Source organism: Maylandia zebra, linkage group LG3 (assembly GCF_041146795.1).
Source record: "Maylandia zebra isolate NMK-2024a linkage group LG3, Mzebra_GT3a, whole genome shotgun sequence".
In the NCBI taxonomy this organism is placed as follows: domain Eukaryota; kingdom Metazoa; phylum Chordata; class Actinopteri; order Cichliformes; family Cichlidae; genus Maylandia; species Maylandia zebra.
This window is the reverse complement of record NC_135169.1, coordinates 21,521,841-21,546,961: the sequence shown is the minus strand read 5'-3', so window position 1 is coordinate 21,546,961 and position 25,121 is coordinate 21,521,841. Positions and strand designations below refer to the sequence as shown.

Here is a 25,121-nt window from a genome sequence, read left to right as displayed (position 1 = left end):
TGCAAACTCAGCAGCCTGCAACAAGTGCTTTAAGCTGATACTGTGATACTGTCAAAGGAGGTAACACCTCGAATCCAATGAAACACCTGGCGACGCATAGCGGTTTTTTTTTTAAAAGCCGAGAAATGCGCCGTATTTGATAGCTTGCTGCGAGACCTCGCACCGAGCACATCTACTGCGGGTGTGGTGCCTGTTATCGGACCCGGATTTAGCAACATCCCCCAAAAACCCGAAGAGGAGAGTCCTGGCCCCTAGCCCTGCCAGTGTAGCAGAAATGATGACGGATGATGATGGCAGCAGCAGCCGTTCTTCTCTGCGTGAGTAGCTTAATGTTGTTCGTGTGTAATTTACGTTGAGTAGGCTAACCACGTTATTACATTAAAGCATGTAAGGTGAACTAGCAAACATCATCACAGCTACATGCGGCTGTCTTCTTGTTTGATGACAGATACTCCCTTCACCCTGGCCAAAAAGGCTAAAATGACCAAAGAAAAAGAGGGAAACGGCTAAACATGAGAGGTTTTTGGACAAAGTTTGTGTTTTTTCCATTGATTAAGCACTGCTACCAGCCAAGAGTGATACCATATATGCCCCATAGCTGCAGAAAAGGCTAACATTGTTATTTTTTTTTACAAAAAACCAGCTGAACATGAGAGGTTTTTGGACCAATTTTGTGTTCTCCATTCTTTAAGCACCGGTTTGAGCACCGGCACCATTTCAAGAGTACCGATTTGGCACCAGTATCGGATAAAACCTAAACAATACCCATCCCTAGGTGGGACTGACAAAATATACTGGGGACTTCCCCCTTCAAGCATGAAACTTGGTATTTGATACTTTTGCTCCCTTACAAGAATAAACACAATTCTTGACTGTTGCTCACTTTCTTCATTTTTATTGTGACTTAAACTCAGTTGAGCAAAGGATTAAAACTATTAACCAGAATACTGGTTTGGGGTCCATTTGTCCCATTATAGGATATAAAGTAATAATAATAAACAACAGAGCTAAACAATGAACCAATAGAAAAGAGCATACTGAACCTTAACCCTCATGAAATGTAAGATCAGTTTTCCTGATACAATTAATAAAATAATGTAATAAACTGAACAAACAATGCTGAGAGTTCTTTACTGCTCTGGAAAAAAAGAAAAAAATGATTTGAATATGGATCATCTTTTTACTCAGGTGTACAGCAATGACTCACATCTGTCCCACATTTTCTAAGTATATACGTTTTACACCGTATGAATTCTCATGTGCTTCTTTAATTGTAGCTTATCGACAAACCTTTTCCCACAGATGCTACAAGGAAACGGTTTCTCACCTGTGTGAATTCTTATATGGCAGTCCAAACCTGACTTCTGAATAAATCCTTTGCCACAAGTGCTACAAGAATGTGGCTTCTCACCTGTGTGAATTCTCGTGTGTGTTTTGAATCCTGATGAGTCAGAAAATCTTTTCCCACAGGTGCTACAACAATATGGCTTCTCACCTGTGTGAACTCTCGTGTGTGTTTTGAATGCTGACAAGGTACAAATTTTCTTCCCACAGGTGCTACAACAATATGGCTTCTCACCTGTGTGAATTCTCGTGTGTGTTTTCATTGCTGATGAGGTAGCAAATCTTTTCCCACAGGTGCTACAACAATATGGCTTCTCACCTGTGTGAACTCTCCTGTGTGTTTTGAACGCTGATGAGTCAGAAAATCTTTTCCCACAGGTGCTACAAGAATAAGGTTTCTCACCTGTGTGAATTCTCGTGTGTTTTTTTAACGCTGATGAGTCAGAAAATCTTTTCGCACAGGTGCTACAAGAATACGGCTTCTCACCTGTGTGAACTCTTAGATGTGCAATCAGTTTGTATTTATCAGGTAAAGTTTTTCCACACACGTCACATTGTACAGACTTGTTCTTTGTGTCTGTTCTACTTTGACTCACTGACACAAGAGTGTTGTCTACTCTCTGACTGTGACGTCTCTTCTTCAGCTCTGCATTTCTAGTTGATCTTGAGTCCACATGCCCATTTTCTTCATAATCTCGGCTCTCTGCTTCAGGAGAGCTGTGAGAAAGGAGCTGCTCGCTGTTTGGTTCTGGTTCACTGTGGTCACTTTTCTCATAAGCGGGTGTCACCTTGAAAGTATCAGCCTCCTGCTTCAGTCCAAGCTGCTCTCCCTCCTGACTTCTGCATAGTTCCTCCTGTTCCTCTTTAATCTGTGGAGGCTGTGGATCCTCCTGGTCCAGACTGGAGTTCCTCTCCTGGTTAAAGACCTGCTGGTCTGTAAGAACATCCTCTTCTTTAAAAGCATGCTGATGGACATCTAAAGGCACAAAGGGGACAAAATGATAGCAAAACAAACATTTGAGAAAATATTTACTGGTCTAAACCATTAGCAGATCTCTACATCTTGAGTATGTTGCTCACATATACCACTGAAATTTAAAATGTAAAAATGTGAAAAATTAGGAGGTTTGAAAACTCTGAGTTCTTCTTGTGCCTTGAACCCCTGGCTAGCTATCGAGCTGGTGGGTAACAGACGTCTCTGAAAACGTCAGAGCACTTTTGCAAATAGGTGATATCTTGATAAACCGTGCAGATATCTGAAGTTTACACAGCTACATTTCTCGCCTGAAAATATGTTAAAAGTTAATTTTGTCACCCAGAAAGAGTAATATTAAAACTAAGTAGCTGCCGCCATTGTTGGGAACGTAAATTGGCTGAGGCGCACTATGATTCCTGGGATAGGTTGGGCCACGAAGGATACACCCAACCCATCCTTCAAATCTGGGAAAATGAAGGACACATTTGTAGGCCGCATTTGGAGGAATCTTCGAATTTGGACAGCCTTCATTGCATTGCTGCAACGTAATCGGCCTACAAATGCAGACTCCGAAGGATGCAGGCCCTGAATTTGGACACAGCTATGATACTGGACACTACTTCTTCTTCGGGGTATAACGGCAGCTGTCATTCTTGTACATGCAGTGCTGCCATCTTCTGTTTCAGTCCATTATTACAATCTTAAATCTTACAAAACTTCCCATGACAAGTTGACTATTAAATTAGTGGTGGACGATTTTGATGGTAGACTAATCATGGCAGCCCTAGAAATAACTAAATGTTTTTTGTTAAATGAATGTGGATGTCTGGATTGGCTATAGTTATAAGATGGCATGCTGGGGCAGAGCTCTCTTGCACAGTGTTTTGGCTGTGCCTGAAATGCCATGAAAACTCTCTTTGTCTGATAAATTTCAGTTTAGAAACTCTGAATTCATATTTTCCAAAACAGAATAGAAATATTTATTCATACTTACTCAGACCTGTAAACTGTTCAAAACTCACCATTTCCATGCTGCAGAGGAAACATGTAATTCTTAAACTGATAACACAACAAAATGAAACTTGTGTTGTTGGCTTTGTGTCTCTGTGCAGATTTTGTCTGAGCAGTGGGTGGAAATTTGAAACTCAGATGTTTCACATCTTTCATTCTGCTGAATTCTTATGCACTAATTTTTCACCTTTTTGCATGAATTAATGGTGGAAATGCATTTATGTAAATGAAAACAGAAAATTATGCCAAAGAGATTAAATCATGCTGCTTTTTACTTTTGGACCTTCAATTCTTCCTGTGACTCTGAAAATAAATGCAACCAACTAACCTAACCCAGCTGTCTGCATGTCTCTGGAGAATGAACAAGGGGAGAACATGCAAACTCCACACAGAAAGGCCCGGCCACATGATGGAGTCAAACTCAGGACCTTGTTGCTGTGAGCCAACAGCGCTAGCCACTGTTCCACTGTGACACCCATGAGTCATATTCACTGTTATTAAAACATCACAGTTTTACATACCTATTCTGTGTAACTTTATCTCAGGTTTACAGATGGTCTCCAGCAGTCTGAGCTGCTCTTCATCAGTCCAGACGATAATGCCTTCAGCCTCCTTCTTCAGTCCAAGCTGCTCTCCCTCCTGACTGCTGCAGAGCTCCTCTTGTTCCTCTTTAATCTGTGGAGGCTCTGGGTCCTCCTGGTCCAGACTGGAGTTCCTCTCCTGGTTACAGACCTGCTGCTCATCCAGACCCTCCTCTTCCTCACAGTCATGTTGTTGTGGGAGGTCTTAAGGAACAAAGAAACACAAGAACAATAATTACAAATGTGTTGATAGAAAAACTCAAACTATCTTTTAAAAGCTACATGCTAACATGTTAGGATCGAAGTTTCCCCAAACTAAACTGCAGGGTGACACCATGAAAACATCAGTGTGTGAAATCCTTCTTTAAACAAAGCTTCACTTCAACTTCAGAGAAGTCTGTTAACAACTTGTTAAATGTGTTTTCTGCTGACATCTAACTAGATCTTTACTGCACAGTCTCAGTGTTTACAGAGGATCCAACACACGCCTGATGTACTCAACAGTGGAATATGTTAGAGAGAAAAAAAGTTTAATAAATAAATCAATTAAAATGTTTTAAAACCTAACCTATCAGTGACCATGGACCTGCACCAATCCAACATAGTCCATCACTGGACACTGACCCACAGCACTGATAAATGCCCAGTTTAACATCTTCTAGTAAAGTCAGTCACACTGAAGAATCTGAGCTTGAACAGCACAGAGTTAAAAACATGTCCATACCTATGATGTGTGAGTTTCTGTCGGGTTTCCGGCTGATATCCGGCAGTCTGTGCTGACGGTTGATCTCCTCCTCATACTGGACGATGGTTTTTTGAACCTCTGAGAAGATTTCTTCACAAACAGCAGTTAGTCTCTGCTTGATGAACTCTCTCAGATACTGAACTGAACTCATCGCTGCTTCAACTGGGGCTGAGCGGATTGATACAAGCATCAATAAAAGCGATACAGACGTTGGTATCAGATCAACACTGATGTGATGGGATTGATACTTCAGTTTGTGTCTCTCCTCCAAGTTCAGTCCGCTTCATCAACAGCAGCCATGTCTGCACACACACCGCTCCTCTACCACAGTAGTGCTGTCCTCCTCCGTTCTTCTTCGGGGCCTGATGGCGTTTGACAAATCAGCTTACAGGTGCATTAATCCCGCCTACTGGACTGGAGTGTGGACAGGAGAATAGCAGGAAAAACAAGGATAATTATATTCTTTCATCAATCTTATAATTCAATAGAACAATCATCCATTTACTCGTAGATTTCTGAGTTTAATGAGGAGTCTCTCCTTCCATAACATGTTGTATGGCTGTATTAAAGAAGACTGCTATCATCATTTCCTTATTTGTTTGAGCTTTTCTGATTTCTGATTCCAAATATAATAAACTATCCATCGTCCCTCTTTCTTTATGAAACCCACTCTGATCCCCAGAGAAGAGACTGTTAGTATCTAAAAATCAGCTTCATCTGTTTTCATGCTCTCCCCAATGATACGATGGGTTTTTAACTAGTTTACTATTATCTGCTTCCTGACTGATGGGATTGTGCCTTTTTCATATACAGTACAATATTAAACAGTTCAATATCACTTGAAGTTAACTGTGTCATGTGGGCTAACTTGTTGTAACACACACACCATCCTTTCATCTTGCAGTTTGCTGAACATTTAAAATGCACACTGAATTCATCCAACACGTTTATGAGAACGCATCAATTTACTAGACAATTTAATTATATACTAATCAACATTACAAACAAATAGTATATTTATGAGCACAATATCATTTTTTAAATAATCATGTGTCTGAGCAGTGGGTGGAAATTTGAAATGTGCATTACTTTCCCTGGAACAGTCTCTCACTGTCGTTCTCTAAAACCTAAAAGAGAATTATGGATTTGATCAATTGGTCTCTGAATGCTATAGACACCCTCTTCTCAACGAGAAGTCTGGGCTCGGGAGAGCCTGAGTGCCCTGGAGGGACTTTCCCTGCCGGATACACGATGGATGGGTGGCAGACCTGGAGGATCTTGTGCCTGGCGGGACTGTCTATCGAGGACGCTGAAGACATCTACCTATTCGGAACCATGATAACAGGGTTCTTGCTGATCGGAGCTGGCTTGGCCCTGACTTATCGGAGAAATAAGAGAGTGGAACCAGCTGTTCAAACCCCCCCCAAGGCTGACCGCTGGAATTGAAGCGACGGGACAAGGCGCGACCTCTCACACCGAACGTAGCATGGTTAACACCTTGGAGACGCTTACAGCTGCCGTGAAGACTCAAACTAACACCATTGAGCATATGATGGGATACATCAGAGAGGGGCCTGCTCATATTGACACCCTTGAGCGAAAGTTGGAACACATCGCAGAACGGCTCACTGCAGCTGTGGGGTCTCAGAATCAAAAGAATGACAACACCACGGAACAGAAGTTTGATACCATCATGGGGAGGCTCGCGGCTCTCCAACGGGAGATCGAGAGACCAGTGTCAGAGTGCTAAATTCGGAGCTGCTCGCATAAAGGAAAAATCAACAATATTCAACATATGGACACCACGGCGCCAGCTGCTCAGGCCCAAGGCTGGAGCCCACCAAAACAACTCCCTGATAACGACTGTGTGATGACTATTCTTCCCATCCCATGCAAGGCCACCTGGGTAGGCTGGCAGACTGTTTACTTAGCCTGATAGGGCGAAGGACACTGTCTCAGCTGAACTCTGGACACGCACACACATACACTTACACTGATAAGCACGCACTCATCGCCCTCCCTTTCCAAACGCCTTCGATGCTTGTTTCCTGCGGGGGAAGACGGCGGGTCTGCGTGCCGCGCTGAAATGGTAGCGCTGTATAGGACGACTGCTGTGTTCCTTCGGATTACCCCCCACCCCCCTATCCACCCCTGTGGCTAGTCACGTGCTCTAATGTTGTGATGTGGACATTAATGTGCTCTCTGTGCAGAGGAGTTTTTTTTGTTTCCTGTTCTCATGCTGTCCTCCCATAGGTGTCCAGCGTGAGAAGAGGTCTCTTTTTTTCCTCTTGTACTTTTTCCCATTGTTGTGTAATTTTTCAGTGTTTTCTCTGCAACGCTGCTGATCTCCGACTGTATTCCCATGTGATGTCGGGGGGGTTGGTCCTATTCCTCTGCGGGGCAACCTGCATATGGCCAATAAAGCATTCAATCAATCAATCAATCAATCAATCGATAAGTCAATAGCTGTGTCCCAATTCATAGGCCGCATCCTTTGCAGGCCGATTATGCCACAGCCAGGTGATGAAGGCTATTGATAGGTTTGTAGCATAAACCTATTCGCTGGAACGTTAAGGACAATTCAACTACACAGCAAAAAGCATTAAACACCAAGTAGGCAAAGTTCTTCGTGTTACTCATGCATGAGGGAGAGAACCACGACAAACGCCGTTCCTTCGCTTGGCCCCAGTCGCTCTCGTCCGCTCCCCCGTAACACTGCTCTTTTATTGAGGTCACATGAATATATATAGGTTCATTAACATATGACGTCTACATAACACAAAAAGTGTCTTGCGTGTGTGTCTGTGTGTGTGTGTGGTCAGAGTGTGACCCCATAAATGACTTCCCTAAACCTGCTGGTCTGGAAATCCAGCAGTTCATCTAAACAAAAGGCACTTAGCCTAAAACAGATATAGACACGTTTATCCTACCATAAAACAATAAGAGAAGGTATGCCCTCTCCTATGCTCCCAGGATGTGGGTGTGAATGCCAGAACACTCTGGAATGCGCACAAAGCCTTTGCAGACTATTAAGGATCACACATCCTATCACTACACAATCGATTATATACCTCTAAGCATATATGGTTAAATATTTCTAAGCATAAATGACAATAAACAATACAAATCTAACAGCTATCCCAGTTAAAAGTCTGCTCCAAATGCAGCCCACAGATGCGTCCTCCTTTTCCCAGGATTTCAAGGATGGGTTGCGTGTATCCTTGGTGGCTCAACCTATCCCAGGATTCATAGCGTTGCGGTGACTGTGATATACGGTTCACAGGGCTCGCAAAATTTCAAAATCCTTGGTAGCCCTTCGGGCAGGAACTCTTTCGTTTTTGGTAGCCCAAAATAAATTTAAGTAGCCGGAATAAAAAAGAGAGCAATTCTTTGATTGATGTTGTTTCATGTTTTGTTTCCGTTACAATATTATACATTAAAGTATAATATTGTAATGGAAACAAAATTGTTGAAACAGAAATTTCAACATTGTATAAAAATTACAATTATCAACTCAAATACTTGGTTCTAATTGAACAGAACTTTCTATGAACTTGTAAGAACTGTGTAGAACATTAATCAGTCTGTGTCAGATCCTGAATTAGAAATTTCCACTGAAGTCACGGGTAAGAGACAAGTGGAACCAAGATCGAGGCCATTTGCTTTTTGAAGTTTGCAAAGACTGCTAAATTTTGCCAGTGGTAGTTCACTCTTTGCAACATAGTACGCTGTTCTAAACAGATTTTTCAGGTTTATTTTTAGTATGTTATTTGCAATTGGTGTTTGTTCCGGGAAAGATATTGCAGACTGAGCAATAATGCATTTCTTGCATTTCTCATGGGTTCTAATGGGGGCCTTTCTTAAAATGACTGGTCCCAGTAACAAAGGCACTTGTCGACTCAGAAATCGACACGTGTTGCAACTTCTTATCTTGTGCGCGTTTTTTATTTTGACAGCAAATGCGCACCTGCGGACCACTTATGTGCACCCCTGGTTATTATTTAGCTCGTCATATTGCAGCCACAGAAATTCTTTTGTCCATGAAACCATAAAGCTGCACTTTCTTTTTGCCTTATAGTCTGATTTGTCATAATTTTTCCGTTTTGTGGTAAGCTTTTCTTTGGCTGTCACTTCTTCACCCTGACCTGTCTTATTTGGCTCAGCAGAACTAAAATATATATCCTGCTGCTTTTACACACGCACTCTCATAACGCTCAGCGATTCTCTGCACGATCAACCTCTCACATGTTTAAGCTTAATGCGGGAGATTTCACTTGTCATGTTTGCATAGTAAGCTAACGATTGATAAGACGATGTCAGAGGAATTGGTGCGCAAATTATCGTCACTCACCAATCAGTGCTGTCGCTCTCTATACACAGTTCGCGCGATTGCAAAGTGAAAGCAAAAAACAAGCGCAAATTCAAACGCGATTTCAATATGTCACATATTGACAGTGGCTCACCGATGCCAATGACATAATTACCCAGCTACATTTCCGAAAGAATGCAAAAGCACTGACATACATTTTTATATGTATTAATATGTCTTAATATGATAGCCCGATGGGCAGGGCAGACATAGATTTTGGTAGCCCGACTGGAAAAATCGCTAGCCCCGGGACGTCGGGCTAGCGATTTTGCGAGCCCTGCTTCAAGTGGGATGGTTAAAGAGTAAACTTTTAAAATATAGTACTGAATATCATGTCACTTATTTAGTTTTATTGAGCTGACGGTTATCTTGTTAGGCTAAAATAAGGGTGCTCCATTGATCTGTCTGTCCTGCACATTTCCCTTCTCTCCATTTTCCTTTCTCTCTGATTGTTTAGTAAAAGTATAAACATGTATTTATTAGTTACACTTGTGTTTGAATCCTGCAGCTACTCCAGCTTATTTCCATTTGTGACAACTGCAAGTGTCCAGAGTGAGAACAGACTGAGGCTACAGCTACCGTAGTCAGGAGCCTCATGGAGTAATATGGGTCCAAAACTCCGCCTCAGGTCAAAGTCAAACGAACACCGCGCCATCACTGAGAGTTAAAAACTGTCCAAATTTTTTCCATCTTTAATAAAATGATCAGCGTTGCTGCTTTACCAGGTAACAATTAAGTTTAACGTCCAGGCATCCATGAAAACAGAACAAATACAATTTAACGGAGTTAGAAGTTAGCAGGAAGTTAGCTCGCAATTTTCCACTGTGAGATTATGATACAATCTTGTGCGACGTTATACCTCTAATTAAAGATTGCAAAATCATTAGGTAGTTTTAGTTTGCATTATTCTCCTGACTTAGAATAAGGTGATAACTATTACATTTATTAAACTGATTTGTATATATTAGACTGCTGATTTATTGTGAATGAATTAGTGAATTACATTGTTTTATGATGCATTATACTGGTGATTTACAAGAAATACTTTTTTCAGAGAATCATGGCCTTATTTGTCTGATTAGGAAGAACAGAACATACTGCACAGGAAGCCAAGGTCATAACTTAGGCTCACTGAGATAGAGAAAGAATGGAAGAGTGGAACGGGGGCTGACGCTATAAGAATGTGAGAAACAGCCAGACACTTCGAGATCTCCTGTCCACATCTTCCGTCTAGACGTTTTAATGCTCATTGTGTTTGTATGGAATATGGAATAAAGATGGTTGATTGAGAATTTATACACCGAGTGTTGTTCTTCATGCGGCCCAAAGATCAAAGAATTGGGATATTTAACACCACCTAAACATGATTTAACGTGTTCTGATTTATAGAATTCAGAAAAAATTCAAACGCACAGCTCTGCTATCACTTCCAACAGAAATGAAAACAGAAAGCTAAACAGCAGTGACGTTTGTAGCGTTAGCTAGCTGGACTAGCTGGTACATAATGATGTGCTACGTGATCGCTAGTGAAACAGCTATGTTAGCATAATATAAACACAGTGAAGCTGGAGGATGAACGCCAACTTTTTTCCACTCAATAAAAAGTTAAGTGAGGGTTCCTGATGGTTAGGGACAAATGTAATCACATGTCAGGATGCTGTAAACAGACCAAACTTCAGTCAGAAGAACAACTGAGATAATCAATCCATAATATGAGGTTAGTCATTAATATACTGAAACAATACGGGAATAGAGCAGATGTTATAGAATTCAACATTAATGAATCAATGGTACAGAAGTGGAGGAAGCACAGTTTTTGGCTTTCCCCATATTTCAAAATCTACTTTGTCTCTTTCCTATTAATGTCACCTGGCATAATTAGCAGATGATATTGCTTGCAGCTGGTGCAATGCTTTCGACCAAAACAGGGACCGCTTGATGAAAAGTTTCAAATAACTATAGTAATTATCTGTCCTGAATCAGTCTTATTAGGTAATGTTAAAATAATTTTATCATTTAAGTGTTTTCAGTGTGGGAGAAAGTACTCTGGGCCTTCAAGTTAAACACTATTAAAAGCAGTAACAAGTTTAATATTCAGAAACTTAAATTATGTATCAGTAGCAGAATCAGGGTACACATTTTTCAGGGTCAAGCACCTTTTAAGCACTTTCAAGGTCCATTTTTCAAGCTTTTCCAGCACATTACCGAGGAGCCTCGCGGTGTAATACATACTGTGCTTCAACGTAATATTACTGTACTGTGTGTGTATAAGGACCACAAATGATACATGTTAAGAGACATGGTTACAAAGAGGATTTCAAACTCCAGGCTGTCAGTGACGCAGTAGAACCTGGGAACAGAGGAGCTGCGAAATCTGTCTGTCTTTGTTATTATGCTCAGCATCTTTTAGTTTACATTTTGACTGCACAATTGTGAGCCTTTTGTTATGCACAAAAACAACATTGTTTTATTTTATTTATGGAGCATTATTGATATCCAGCTAAAGAATATCGAGATATGAATTCTGGGTCATATCGCCCAGTCCTACTCAGTTAAGACTTTAAGAATGCACAAGCATCTACCTAAAATCTAGTTATTTAGTCTGTCGTCTGTGGTATTATTAGGTACAATTATAATGTATTGTTCATCTCCCTTAAATAAAACAGGTAACCTTGAAGTATGAAATATTCATATATCAAAAACACTTAAATTTGTCTGTTGTCTCAGTGCCCCACAGGCCTCAATGTGAGCTTGAAGCCATGTATAATTTATAAAAATAAACAAATATTGAATGAAAGCCAGGGATGTGTTACGTTCACATTCTCAAAAATTATTTACTAGGACTTACCTATCATGTGACTCGAGAGCGCAAACACTCATTAAAACGGCAGTCTCCAGGTATGTTAGTGCACTCATCCCTGACTGTCCAATCAATCAATCAATCAATCAATCAATCAAGGCTTTATTCACCAGGTGCAGGTTGCCCTGCAGTGAAATAGGACCCCCCCCCCCCCCAACCTTATACACACAACACAGACATCACATGGGGATACAGGTCGGAGATCGGTAGCGTTACAGAAAAAAACACTGAAATATGCACTACAATGGGAAAGTATAAGAGGAAAAAAAGAGACCTCTACTCATGCTGGGCTCCTGGGAGGACAGCATGAGAACAGGAAACAAAAAAATTCCTCTGCACAAAAAAGCACATAAATGTCCACAGCACAACATTATGGAACACGTGACATACCACAGGGTCGGGTGGGGGGTGAGGAGTAATCCGAAGCAAACACAGCAGCCATCCTGCCCAGCGCTACCATTCCAGTACGGGCTCAGACCCGCCGTGTTCCCAGGAGGGAACAAGCATCGAAGGCGTTTGGAAAGGCAGGGGGGATGAGTGTGTGCATATCAGTGTATATGTATGTGTGTGCGTGTCCAGAGTTCAGCTGAGACAGTGTCCTTCGCCCTGCTAGGCTAAGTAAACAGTCTTCCAGCCAACCCAGGTGGCCTTGCATGGAATGGGAAGGAACAGTCTAAACACAGTCGTTATCAGGGTGTTTTTGTTCGGCTCAGCCTTGGGCCTGAGCAGCTGGCGCCGAAAGGGTATCCGCATGAAGTGATAGTGCTTTTTACTTTAGTGCGAACAGCTCACATGAATTTCAAAGCTGTTTTAACAGTCCAACACTGGTCTCTCAATCTCCCGTTGGAGAGCCGTGAGCTTCTCCATGATGTTATCAAACTTGCGCTCTGTGATGTTGTCATTCTTGTGCTCAAAGAGCCGATTCTGAGAACTCACAACCACAGTGACACACTGTTACAGATGTCATCCAATTTGCGCCCAGGGGTGTTATTCCGAGCGAGCCCCTCCAAGATGTAATCCAGTCTGCACTCAGAGATCTTATTCTGAGTATTCACGGCAGCCGTAAGCCTCTCCAAGATCTTATCCGTGCTGCACTCAATGAGCTCACTTTGAGAAACTCACGCCTCTTCCCATCGTTTCAATCCCAGCGAGCAGCCTTGTGGGGGTTTGAACAGCCAGTTCCGCTTCCTTAATTCTTCGATAAGTCAGGGCCAAGCCAGCTCCGATCAGCAAGAACCCTGTTACCATGGTTCCGAATAGGTAGATATCTTCAGCACTCAGGCTCACCCGAGCCCAGACTTCTCGTTGAGAAGGGGTGTCAATTGCATTTAGGGACCAGTTGATCAAATCCATATTACCTCTTTTAGGTTTTAGAGAACAGACTGTGAGAGAATGTTCCAGGGAAAAGTAATACAAAAAACATGAGACTAGACAAGGACACAAGAGGCTAAGCAGGGAAGCTAAGGGAGAGGAGGAGAGGAGAAAAGTGCGACCGCCTTCGTCAAGAGCAAGACCCCGGCGGGGTCACATATTGAAACAGACTGACATGCAGAGGTGCAAGTCAGCCCAGGTTGTATAATTTTTGCCCAGTTTGACCCATTTAGCAGAAGTCAGCCTGTTTAAGGCTCTGATATCTATTCTGTAAGATGACATGGTATGATTTTCTCACCCAATAAAGGAAAATTTTAATATATTGGTCTACTCTCCATTTTATCAGAAACAGTTATCACAGCTTGTAAATTTTATTTTTATACATATATGTAAGCATTGAGCCAAAACTGAATTTTGGAACTGAAACTGAATTCAAAGCAAATGAATTCATTTTCAAAATATAAAATTCAATTTTAATTTAGTCACAATCAGTTTCAAACCAATAAATTGAATTTCAAATTAGGCTAATTCATATTCAGTTTTAAAAAGTATTTATTCAAGTTAGAATTCAGATTCAATCTGAGCAATTCAAATTCAAACTTAACTTAGTCAAATTCAGTTTCTAATGGCACAACGTTCTGCCCATAAATTTCCTCCAGTTAAATACAGATAAAACAGAAACTTTAATTGTGCTCCTGATTACATGTTTTCAGAAATTAAGCAGCATATCAGGTTTTAAACCCTTCAGTTCAATCGAATCTCAGAAAAGTTGTCACTTGAGAAACACTCCAAACTACTGTTTCGTAACTGTTTGTATCATCTAAAGAAACATTTATAAACTCAGACTACTGGTGTCAAAGGCAGAACTTGAGATGATTATTCATGCTTTTCTTTCTTCTCGTTTTTAATTTTCTGATTGTTTTATATTATTATTTATATTTCTGGTTTTATTGTGGAGCAGTTTGGGATTTTTATCTGTGAAAAGTGATATATAAATAAATTTTACTTACTTGATGTCTTTTAAATGTGCTATGTAAAGAAAGCTGACGTGACTTGTGACTTTACTAAAATGTCAGCCTTTTCTTCATCATCAGTTGCATTTATATCGTTTATTTAGCACTATTGAATTGTGATAAATACTTCAGACTTTCCCAGGTACTAACACCTGCTGTCACAGCTGACCCGCACATTAAATCAGTAACACTCTGTGAACTCTCTTTTTCCCTTTCAACATCAATACACACCAAATTATTATCTTATGGATAAGCCAGTATGTTTTAGAGTCGGATGTCTTTATCTTGCTGAACCACATCCCTACAAACACTCATCAGAGATCCGTTTCTCAGTATTTTATCACTCTTCATCTCTCTACAGGCGTATTTATCGCTGTTGTAGCTGAATCTGGTTCCACTCACCGAACGACGACCGTCTGGAGACGATTTTATGATCACTTTAAATCCGTCCTCGTGTCTCGTTGTCACGGTTACACTGCGCTCACTGTCCGTTTCCTCCACATTACAGGTTTACTTTCACTCTTGTTATTGCTCTCCTTTTACGCTTTGTTCTTTGTTAGTATCTTTTATGATATTTACTAGTGATGTGACGTTCTGCGTCGAGTAATGGAGGAAGCGTTTCCGCGATGCGCGTAACGGGGCTTGCTTCATTTATGGGAGGAGCTGAAAATGATGACGTCCGAAGCCTCGCTGCCCGGCTGTACCACGTGACTGGTTCAGGAAGTGGTTCGAACTTTGCCGCGAGCTATGATAGAGATATAAACCCCTCAGACTTCAAAATGTGGGTGTTTGATGGAGAGTTGCGGTTAGTGAGAGTTTGGAGACAGTTTGGAGGTTTATGAGAGAATGGAGCCAGCTAAGAAGAGGAGCATGTCCTCCCCTGTGTGGGAACATTTTGATTTCATTCCTCCCAACAAGGTATGTAAATTTCTACAGAAGATGCATTTTCATAATACTGATGGTGCAATACAATTTATGTTAAGCGCCGTTACTTTTGTACAAGGTGAAGTGTTTGCTATGTGCCAGGGAGCTGGGATATAACAACAACACCTCATCCATGCTTAGGCACTACAGAGCTTTGCATGATAATAAGGGGAACACCGATTGTGGAGCAAGACCAGGTGAGCCATCAAATGCCATGATAATATAGCATGCTGTAATGTTACTAAATGATATAACAATATTATACAGCTGTTATAAGTTACGTGTGTGATATTTATATTTGTGCTTCGTCTTTATTGTCTTTCCTCAGGAGAACAATCTCAAATAGATGAAGACCTGGTTAGCATGGTGATTGAGGACTCACAGCCATTTAGCATTGTGGAGGACAAAGGATTTAAAAGATTTGTTAAATCATTAAATCCTAGCTATGTTCTCCCCACTAAAAAGGCCATAAAAGCAGTGAAAATTTAGTTTTTACTGAATAAAATGTGAACAGGCAGGACTGAGGCCTCAGTCTGTAGCTGTCTATACCTCAACGTTACAAAAGCACAACCACTGTCCACACCCCAACCACACCTCACCTCACGGTAAATAATCATTTCCATTTTAAGCATTTCCAAATAATCATTTTCCATACTGCCAGTATAAATATACACAGTATACTGTCGTTGCTTCCAAATTGGCATTTGATGCATCCTTCCCCTGATTTTGGACCAGCCATCCTTCAAATTCGGGGAAAAGGACGCATTTGTCGCCACATTTGAAGGACTCTTTGAATTCCGACAGCCCTTCGCTGCAGGTGAGCCCATCTCCCCTGCACAACACTGCAGACTGTGCACCACAATCATCCTTAGATTAAAAAAAGAATCAGATATAATTAATCTCAACTGTAAATACCATCTATCCATCCTCTACTTCTTATTCTTTTCAAGGTTGTGTAGGAGCTTATCCCAGCTACCACAGGGTAAGAAATACAAAGAGTTTACAAAGAAGTGAGATGACAAAGTTCAAAGGTAACTGAGAATATTCTGGTATGCATGTTTATGCAGAAGTGTTTGATTTTAATGTTATTAGTGCACAATGCTAAGTAGATTTATTCAAAAGTCAAATAACATACCAACATTGGCTTTGATGGTCTGATGTTTGGGGCTTTCCATTTCTAAATGTTACAGATGAGATTTGCATCCAGCTCCTGTCCTGCACACAGTTTGGACAAAATCACCCCATGAAACCATCAGAAACTCCAGGCTGGAAAACAGTTAAGTTATAAACTTTTTAAAAACAAAAACAAAACAAAGAAAAAAAAAGCAAAAATGTAATAAATGGAATTTATAAGAGCGTTACGCAGAGAGGTGTGGAACACATCAGACATCACTCAGTCTAAACTGAAGTAATTAGTACTTAGTTTATTGGACATCCCTTACACATACAAACAGTAACTTCCAAAAATGCCCCCCTATCTTCTTCTTCTGTCATTTTTAACAACAGCTTGCATCCAAAGATGTTGCACTACTGCCATCTCCTGGCTTTTATTCTAAATTCACTTCCAAATCCTTAGATCCTCTTGATGAGACCAGTATTTCTTAAAAAACAAAACAAAAAGCCACTCCTTTCCCTTCATTATGACCTAACTGATTAACCACCTTTTCAAATGTTAGTTCCATTACACCACCCATTTCTACCCTCAACACTCTCTTACATACTTCCTACAACTAATAAGCACATGTTCAACCGTCCCCATAGCATTACACCAATCACACAACCCAGTCGGATGTTTCCCCATCCTAAAAAGAGTACCATTTAGAAAGCAATGACCTGTTTGTATTCTACTTATAATAACCTATAATATCCTGTCTATTTAATCCACTATGGCTCTTAACTTCTATTGTGTTTTGTATCCTATATAAATGTCTCCCTTTTACTTCATTATCCCATGCTATTTTCCAGAAATTCTTACTTTCTGTCCAAACTGTATTTTTCCCTTGCTTTGCTTTGTAGTAGAATTGTCTTGAACGTTCCAGCGAATAGGTTTATGCTACGAACCTATCAATGTATTTATAAGTTACACTTGTGTTTGAATCCTGCAGCTTATCACACATTTGATTTCCATGTGTGACAACTGCAAGTGTCCAGAGTGAGGACAGACTGAGGGACCCACTGCTGCACATCATCTGTGAGGCTTTGCACCCCTGATGATCCACCAGGACAAACTCAGCAGTGTGTGAGGAAGAGGAGGAGGAAGAGCCAGCAGCAGCTGACAGATGGAGGGAATAGACAGACTGTTCAAGTTACACACTATGAAAGGCAGCAACAAGTTTAATATTCAGAAACCTAAAGTATGTATCAGCAACAGAATGGAGCTAAAAATGGTGGCCCCTAGAAACAAAGCACGTACAAATTCCAAAACATATTTCTAGCGTTAACTGAACTTCCTTAACAGAGCTACCTAGATCACTTAAATTACACAATTGAAATCATATGTGTATTGTTTGTGTATTTATACACAAGCACTCATATATATTCAAATAATTAAAAAAAAATTTTTTTTACCTGTTACTACCACACACCAAATCTAGTCGTTGGTATTTACTGGCTTGTGTAGCCACTAGACAACAAAAGCTCAATGTTGCGCCTAGCATTCTGGAGCACTTCTGTTGTCTTTTGTACGTGTTTTGGAGTTTTTCCGTGCTTCGGGGTTTGTACGTGCTTTGTCTGTAGGGGCCACCGTAAATATACTTTCATTTATTCACTCCACATAAAATGTAATAAATAAATCATATTATACAAAAACCAACTATTCACGTTTCAACTTTTGGCTACTTAAATTTTCAGGTTTTTTTTAAACAAATTTAAAGTGAAACAACACAAAACACTGCAAACCACAACACAATTAAATATAAATTAAAATATGAAAACAAAGAGAAGATGCACATTCTCTGTCATATAGGCCTGCATGAATAAACTTTCTGAATCCTTTATCATCTGAAAATAGTTGTGGATGATTACTATACCTTTCTAACGTGACGTTGTTGTCCCTGGCTCTCTCTCTCTCTCTCCCTCCGGCTCTGTTCCTGTGCTACTGCGAGTGTAACTACCGCCCCTTCCCCCTCTGCCCAGCGCAAAACACAAGGCTCACATGCGGAGTGAAGCGGGGAAAAAAGTGCGAGAGAGAGGGTGATAGAAAAAAAACAAAAAAAAACACGGCTCCCAATAAGGAGCCGGCTCGCGTAGTCCATGTCAAAGATCCGGTTCTAAGAGCCATTTCATTCGCGACTGACAAATCACTAGTCCACAAAGTGCGCATACTACAAAGCGTGTGGTCACTGGATTGGGACACAGCTATTAGATACTATCTAGCTTTCCAAGACTTGTTTCAGCAGCAGAATTATATACTATACACCCATAGTCCAATACTGATCTAATTAACCCAGTATATACAGCTTTCAATGACCCTCTATTCATTTCCTGCCAGCTTTATATACTCTGAGACCACAGCTTCTCAATTCAAACTGGCCTATAAAAGAAGTGCAGTTAAGACAAGCTTCCTCTTTACAGAAACAAACAAGACAGCTACCACAGAGGTAACTTTCAAACATTTTGCTGCATTGGTGCTTTCAACAAAGCAATAATCTGTTAATCTTGTTTTCCTCTTTGAATCAGCCTAAAACCAGGAGTCACAAAAGTAAAACAAAATGACAAAAAAGTATGACAAACATCGAGTGTTTGAGCAGGGATAAATGATTTATTTCTTTTAGTTTCATTAACTGTATACATAACCTGTTTTGGGGAATTGTGGATTCCAATCCGATTAATATTTCTCCTTACCACTAAACTGTCTGATAGTCCCTGTTAACACATGCCTGCTGACAGATGATACAAAGTAACATGTCTTTGAATACAATCTGAAGTCTGTTAATGTTCTGATTTAACAGCAGATTTCTCGACATGCAGGACCGAGAAATTCCTGCCACAAAAGTGGAAAATATATTTATTTGACATTTTAATCAGAATAACAGAGAAATAAACAGTTGGTGAATTCATGTGAATGCTGCTTCTGCTGTAAGTCACAGACCTATAAATGTATAAATGCTCCACGATTCTCATTTCTATCCACCATCTTGAACACTGACTATAAATGTGTTCACTTCATTATTGTGTGATTTGGTTTCTTCACGTGTCTCCTTCAGTGCAAATAAAGGACTGTTAGAGTGACTGAATGAATGACAATCCTTTCCAACAAGTATTTCCAGCTGTTTGTCTCCACTCTGCACTTTAGTCTTTCTTCTTGTCATGTCTGTGTTTGTCCACCAGGTGTCTCCCTCAGCTCATTTTCTCCAAATCAGAAGCATCAGATTTGTGGAGACGCTCTGCCTGCCAGACACAGCTCAGGGCAAGAAACATGTCTATCCTCCACAATATACAGGCCTGTGTTATTTAGTATTTATATTTCAATGTATAAATGATCGAGTGTGATCAAACTTTACATCCCAAAAAATGACATTAAATGTCATCATTCTAGACAAAATAATAATGCAATATCAAAAACCTCAAGGATTCAAATCTTACTACATTGGAACATTTAAAAACTCAAAGACATTAAGTTTACAGTCATATATGATCAAGAAAATCAACAATCTTCACATTTCAGAAACTGGAACCAGCTTTAAATGTGACTAAAATAATGATAAAACAATCAATTCTCTAATCATTGACTAACTGATGAATCACTGCAGCTCCAATATATTGTTGCATTTGACAACCCACTACAGCAACTACAGAATAAAACCACTAACCAGACTGATGACAGATTTCAAACATGCTGAATATGAAGAGTAGTATCATTTAAACTCACATGATTATCAGCCATAAGAACAAATTCAGATTTATATTGATGTAAGGTATATAAATGTAAGTACAGTTTGAATCAGTGCAATATTATTTTCACACATCAATGTGGTGGGTTGCAATTTTAAAGCCAACGTGATAACGTGATATTCGGCCAATGGTGTGGAGATTCAGCTTTTTAGATTGAATTAAAATCAAGTCACTCAAATTTTTTTTCTCTCTGCAAAGGAGCAGAATTCTTGAAACAGGGTTCTTTAAACAGAGTTATATGAACAGCAAAACAGTACATCACAATACACAAAACAAGAAGACAACACACGGCAAAACAAACAAAGCAAAGGCCAGGGTGTAGAGCCTTTAAGCACAATCAGTAGAGACACACAAAGTAACAAAAAGAAAAAGCTGGTGGGGTCATATCTGACCTTCCTGTAATAGGAGACAACAAACAGCTGCTGAGTAACTTTACCATTCCTTGTCCTTTCACTGATTTAGTTTTAAGTTTAAACTAGTACAAGTATTTTGCCAACTTTGCAAATGTTGATATTACAACAATTATGGATTAAATCACTGGTTCACTCCAATGCATCAATTTTTACCCACGTTGTTGTGTTTCTGATATTCAATACTTGTGTTACATAACTTGCCCTGCCTTTCTTTCCCCTCCTTATTGTCCATCACTTTTATGACTCCCTTTTACAGGGTTAGGGCCAAAGTGAGCTCAAACGTTTGAACTTAATGATTGTTGGCCCAGTTTGGACTGTCATACCAGGTGCATCTTCCAATGGGCCAAGTTCGACTATCTGTATGTCATAACCTGTCACCATGGTCTATAAATCTGTCAAAAGTTACATATAAGTTGTACTTAATAAATTACAGAGCAAAACTGTATGCATGAACAGGTAATCATTCAACAGATGACACAGCCTTATGATATGAATATGGATAATATTTCACTTAAGTATATGAGTCTTATAGAGTTTGATTATAAGAGTTAAATGCTTAGCAGGGTAAATCCTCTATGAAAAACATTCCAGTGTGGATATCTACTGTGTACAAGCATACATGATTATATGTAATATATGTCCTCAAAAAATCCAGAACAAATGGACAGCTGAACTTCTCCGTCTAAAATGTAAAGCCTCATTTAGAAATTACACAACTACATATAATGGTCAGGGATCAACATGAACATATCTTCTCTGTCTATTTCACCTTAATCAATTCTGAAGTGACTCCATCTCCATAAAGATATAGTCCCGCATAGAGCGGCTGAGTGAATGTGGTCTGGATTCTGTGGAGGAGAGTCATGGTTTCAGAGACGCTGTAGAAAGACAGAATACCTGCTCTGTGATCCAGGTACACTCCTACTCTGGAGGACCGAGGACCTGAGAGGACAATTTGTGCACTGTTGTACAAGAACTGATAACTGTTAGTGTAACAATATAATGCCCAAGATCTGTCATTGAATCCAAATACACATTCATTGAGGCTCCCAACTCTGCTGATATTCTTGCATGTGACTGCTACACAAACCTCTCCCCCTCTCCACTCCACCTCCCAATAACAACGTTTAGTCAGACTCTCTCTACTCAGGACCTGAAAACACCAATCAGCAAATCTGTCTGGATGATCAGAATAAGACTGTTGTTGCTTCATTCGTGCTACTTTTCTGTTCCCCTCAGATAATAACAGATGTGTGTTTGCTGTGTTTGGATCCAGTGTGATTTCATGTGAATATTTTAAGAATTCAGCTCTGGTCTTTGGCTCAGGTGGTGACAGTAAAACATCCACTTCAGTGACTGTCAGTGAGATGTTTGTCCATTCCTTTCTCAGAATGTCCTGTAGTCTATCTCTGGTCTCTGACACAGCTGCTGTCACATCCTCAAAGTAGCTCAGAGGACGAATATTGATGCTGGATGAGTGTGTAGACTCACTGAGTGCTGACAGTGAGGGGTAGTTGTGTAGAAACTGGTTGTGATCCTCTGTGTGTGAGAGCTGCTCCAGCTCGCCGTCTTTCCTCTTCAGCTCAGCGATCTCCTGCTCCAGCTTCTCCTGAAGCTCTTTGACTCGACTCACTTCAGTTTCCTGCTGGGATCTTACCTGCTGCTTCACATCAGAGCTTCTTTTCTGGAGGAGACGGATCAGCTCAGTGAACATCTTCTCACTGTCCTCCAGTGTTTTATCAGCAGAGCCATTGATGGCCTCCACCTCCCTTTGAAGCAGCTTCACATCTTTCTCTCGCTCCTGGATTCTCTGCTGGATGTTTAGTCGTCTCACCTCGAGCTCCTTCTGCTTCTCAGTCCTTTCTGCTGCAGCTGGGACTGTTTCATGGCCTTTATGTTCATCCATTGAGCAGACAAAACAGATACTCTGCTGGTCAGTACGACAGAAAATCTTCATCACCTCATCATGACGAGAGCAGATGTTCTCCTGGAGCTTCTTGGAGGGGGCCACCAGCTTGTGTTTCTTTAATGATGGTGAATCATAGTGAGGTTGGAGGTGTTTCTCACAGTAGGAGGCCAAACAGAATAAACAGGACTTGACGGCTTTCCACTTCCTCCCAGTGCAGACATCACAGGCCACATCTTCAGGTCCAGCAAAGCAGTGATCAGCTGGAGCAGCTTGGAGTCCAGTCTTCTTCAGCTGCTCCACTAAAGCTGCTAATATGGTGTTTTTCTCCAGGACAGGCCTCGGTATGAAAGTCTTCCTACACTGAGGGCAGCTGTGGATTCCCTTCCTGTCCTCTTCATCAAAGTGGGTTTTAATACAGTTCATGCAGTAGCTGTGTCCACAGGGAATAGTAACCGGACCCTTCAGTAAATCCAAACAGATGGAACAAGAGAAGGTTTCTTCATCCAGCTGAACTCCTTTCTGCGCCATTTCTCCTCTCAGTGTCAGTGACTGTGTGCGTTTCTCTTCCATATAACTGAAACTAGTCTGAGGTGTAATCTCCACAAAGTCTTTTTCTTCAGTAAACGGAGCTTATCACAGCCTACACGTCACAACATGTTGGTTACACCCATGAGGAGGAAACACGTGGACAGAGAGGAGGTGCTGTGTTTAAGAGCAGGAAGAAGAGGGAGGGTTATCAGGCTGTGCTTCACTCCAGGAAGAGGAGCAGTTTGAGAGCGATACTGTGTGTTTAACCCTTTTTATTTACTGCTCACATCAACTTTTAAACCTGTCAACCCATTTTTCTTTATAAAAAAAACTTCCCTTTTTAACTTCCCTTTTCCCACTTAAGTTGGCTTTATTAAACGTTAGATCTTTAGCTGGGAAAACATTTTTAATTAATGATTTAATCACTGAGCACAGCCTTAATTTTATGTTTTTAACTGAAACTTGGTTGGACCAAAGTAACAGTGGAGCTGTTCTCATCGAGACGACCCATCCTAACTACAGTTTTATCAGTGAGGCCAGGGTGAGCAGGAGAGGAGGGGGGGTTGCTGTCTTATTTAATGAATCATTTCAATGCAAGCAGCTATCTCCTGGAAGTTTTCAGTCTTTTGAATATGTGGCTTTACAGCTGAAGGCCCCATCCAAAGTTGTGTTTCTTAATGTTTACAGGCCTCCCAAATACTGCACAGACTTTTTTAATGACCTCAGTGAACTGCTGTCTGTGATCTGTGTTGATTTTGACTGTGTAATTATTGTTGGGGATTTTAACATCCATGTGGACAACCCTCAGGACAAAGTGACTAAAGACCTGAGTAACACTCTGGGCAACTTTGGGCTGACTCAGCATGTAACAGAGGCCACACATAATAGAGGACACACTCTTGACCTACTGATCTCCAAAGGCCTGAGCATTTCAAAGGTTACTGTGTCTGATGTGGGCGTGTCTGATCATTACTGTGTTTTCTTTGAAAGTAAAATCTCAGCCCACACAAATATATCAACAACAGTGATCACAAAACGGTGTATAACTGAACACAGTAGTGCAATTTTTAACCAGGTCTTCCCATTAACACCTGACCTGTCCAGAGGGTCAGTCAATGAGCTCATCAATAGCTTCAATGCTAACATGTTAAATGTAATGGACACTATTGCTCCCATTAAGGTGAAGGTTATCTCTGGAAGGAAAAAGTCTCCATGGAGAAACTCCACACTGGTGAAAAATGAAAAAAGAGAGTGTAGGAAAGCTGAGCGCAGATGGAGAAAAACAAACCTCCAGGTTCATTATGACATTTATAAAGAGAAACTTCACAATTATAATTTACAACTGAGGAGTGCAAGGAGGTCCTATTTCTCTGACATCATCACTAAAAACAGCCATAATGCTCGGGTCTTATTTTCTACAGTTGACAGGCTAACAAACCCTCCTGTGTCAGTGGCAGCTGAACTTCATTCAACCATGGCCTGCAATGACTTTGCCAAATTCTTCACAGAAAAAATCCAAAAAATTAGACAAGCAATTGGTACATCAACAGCAGATCCAGGATATGTACTGTGTCCACCAAAAAACTGTTTAAATACCATGAAACAGTTTAAACCTATTAACAGCAAAGACCTGGAGGACATCTTAGGTCAACTGAACTCCTCCTCCTGCTGTTTAGATGTCCTGCCAACAAGTTTTTTCAAAAAGGTCTCAAAGACTTTAGAGTCAGACCTGTTACAGATCGTCAACTTTTCTTTATTATCAGGTGTGTTTCCAGAATCACTAAAAACTGCTGTAATCAAACCTATACTGAAAAAGGACAATCTTGACAAGACACAAATGAACAACTACAGGCCGATCTCAAATCTCCCATTTTTAAGTAAGATCATTGAAAAAGCAGTTTCTCAACAGCTCAATTACTTCTTAAAACAGAATAATTGCTACGATGCCTTCCAGTCAGGTTTTAGACAGAACCACAGCACTGAAACCGCTCTGACCAAAGTGTTTAATGACATATGTCTGAATACAGACAGTGGAAAAATGTCAGTCTTAGTTTTACTGGATCTCAGTGCAGCATTTGATACAGTTGACCACAACATATTACTCAAACGACTGGAGAACTGGACAGGTCTTTCAGGAACTGTACTAAACTGGTTCAAAACGTACTTAGAAAACAGGAAATACTT

General features: G+C 40.5%; 2 protein-coding genes across 2 annotated transcripts; both read right to left on the bottom strand.

The window, feature by feature from the left end:
• Positions 1-873: 873 nt before the first annotated feature.
• Positions 874-14,903, bottom strand: LOC106676390 (uncharacterized). Its single transcript, XM_023154951.3, has 4 exons — positions 14,673-14,903; positions 4,637-5,071; positions 3,853-4,116; positions 874-2,320 (listed from the first exon to the last, which is right to left on the bottom strand). Exons 2-4 carry the CDS (start codon positions 4,845-4,847, stop codon positions 1,239-1,241), a joined length of 1,557 nt encoding a protein of 518 aa, XP_023010719.3. The 5' UTR covers positions 4,848-5,071; positions 14,673-14,903; the 3' UTR covers positions 874-1,238.
• A 4,031-nt stretch (positions 14,904-18,934) lies between these two features.
• On the bottom strand, positions 18,935-23,177 carry LOC101480682 (tripartite motif-containing protein 16-like). The gene has a single exon (XM_004574736.5). The coding sequence runs from the start codon at positions 22,977-22,979 to the stop codon at positions 21,261-21,263; it is 1,719 nt and encodes a 572-aa protein (XP_004574793.4). The 5' UTR covers positions 22,980-23,177; the 3' UTR covers positions 18,935-21,260.
• Positions 23,178-25,121: the final 1,944 nt, after the last annotated feature.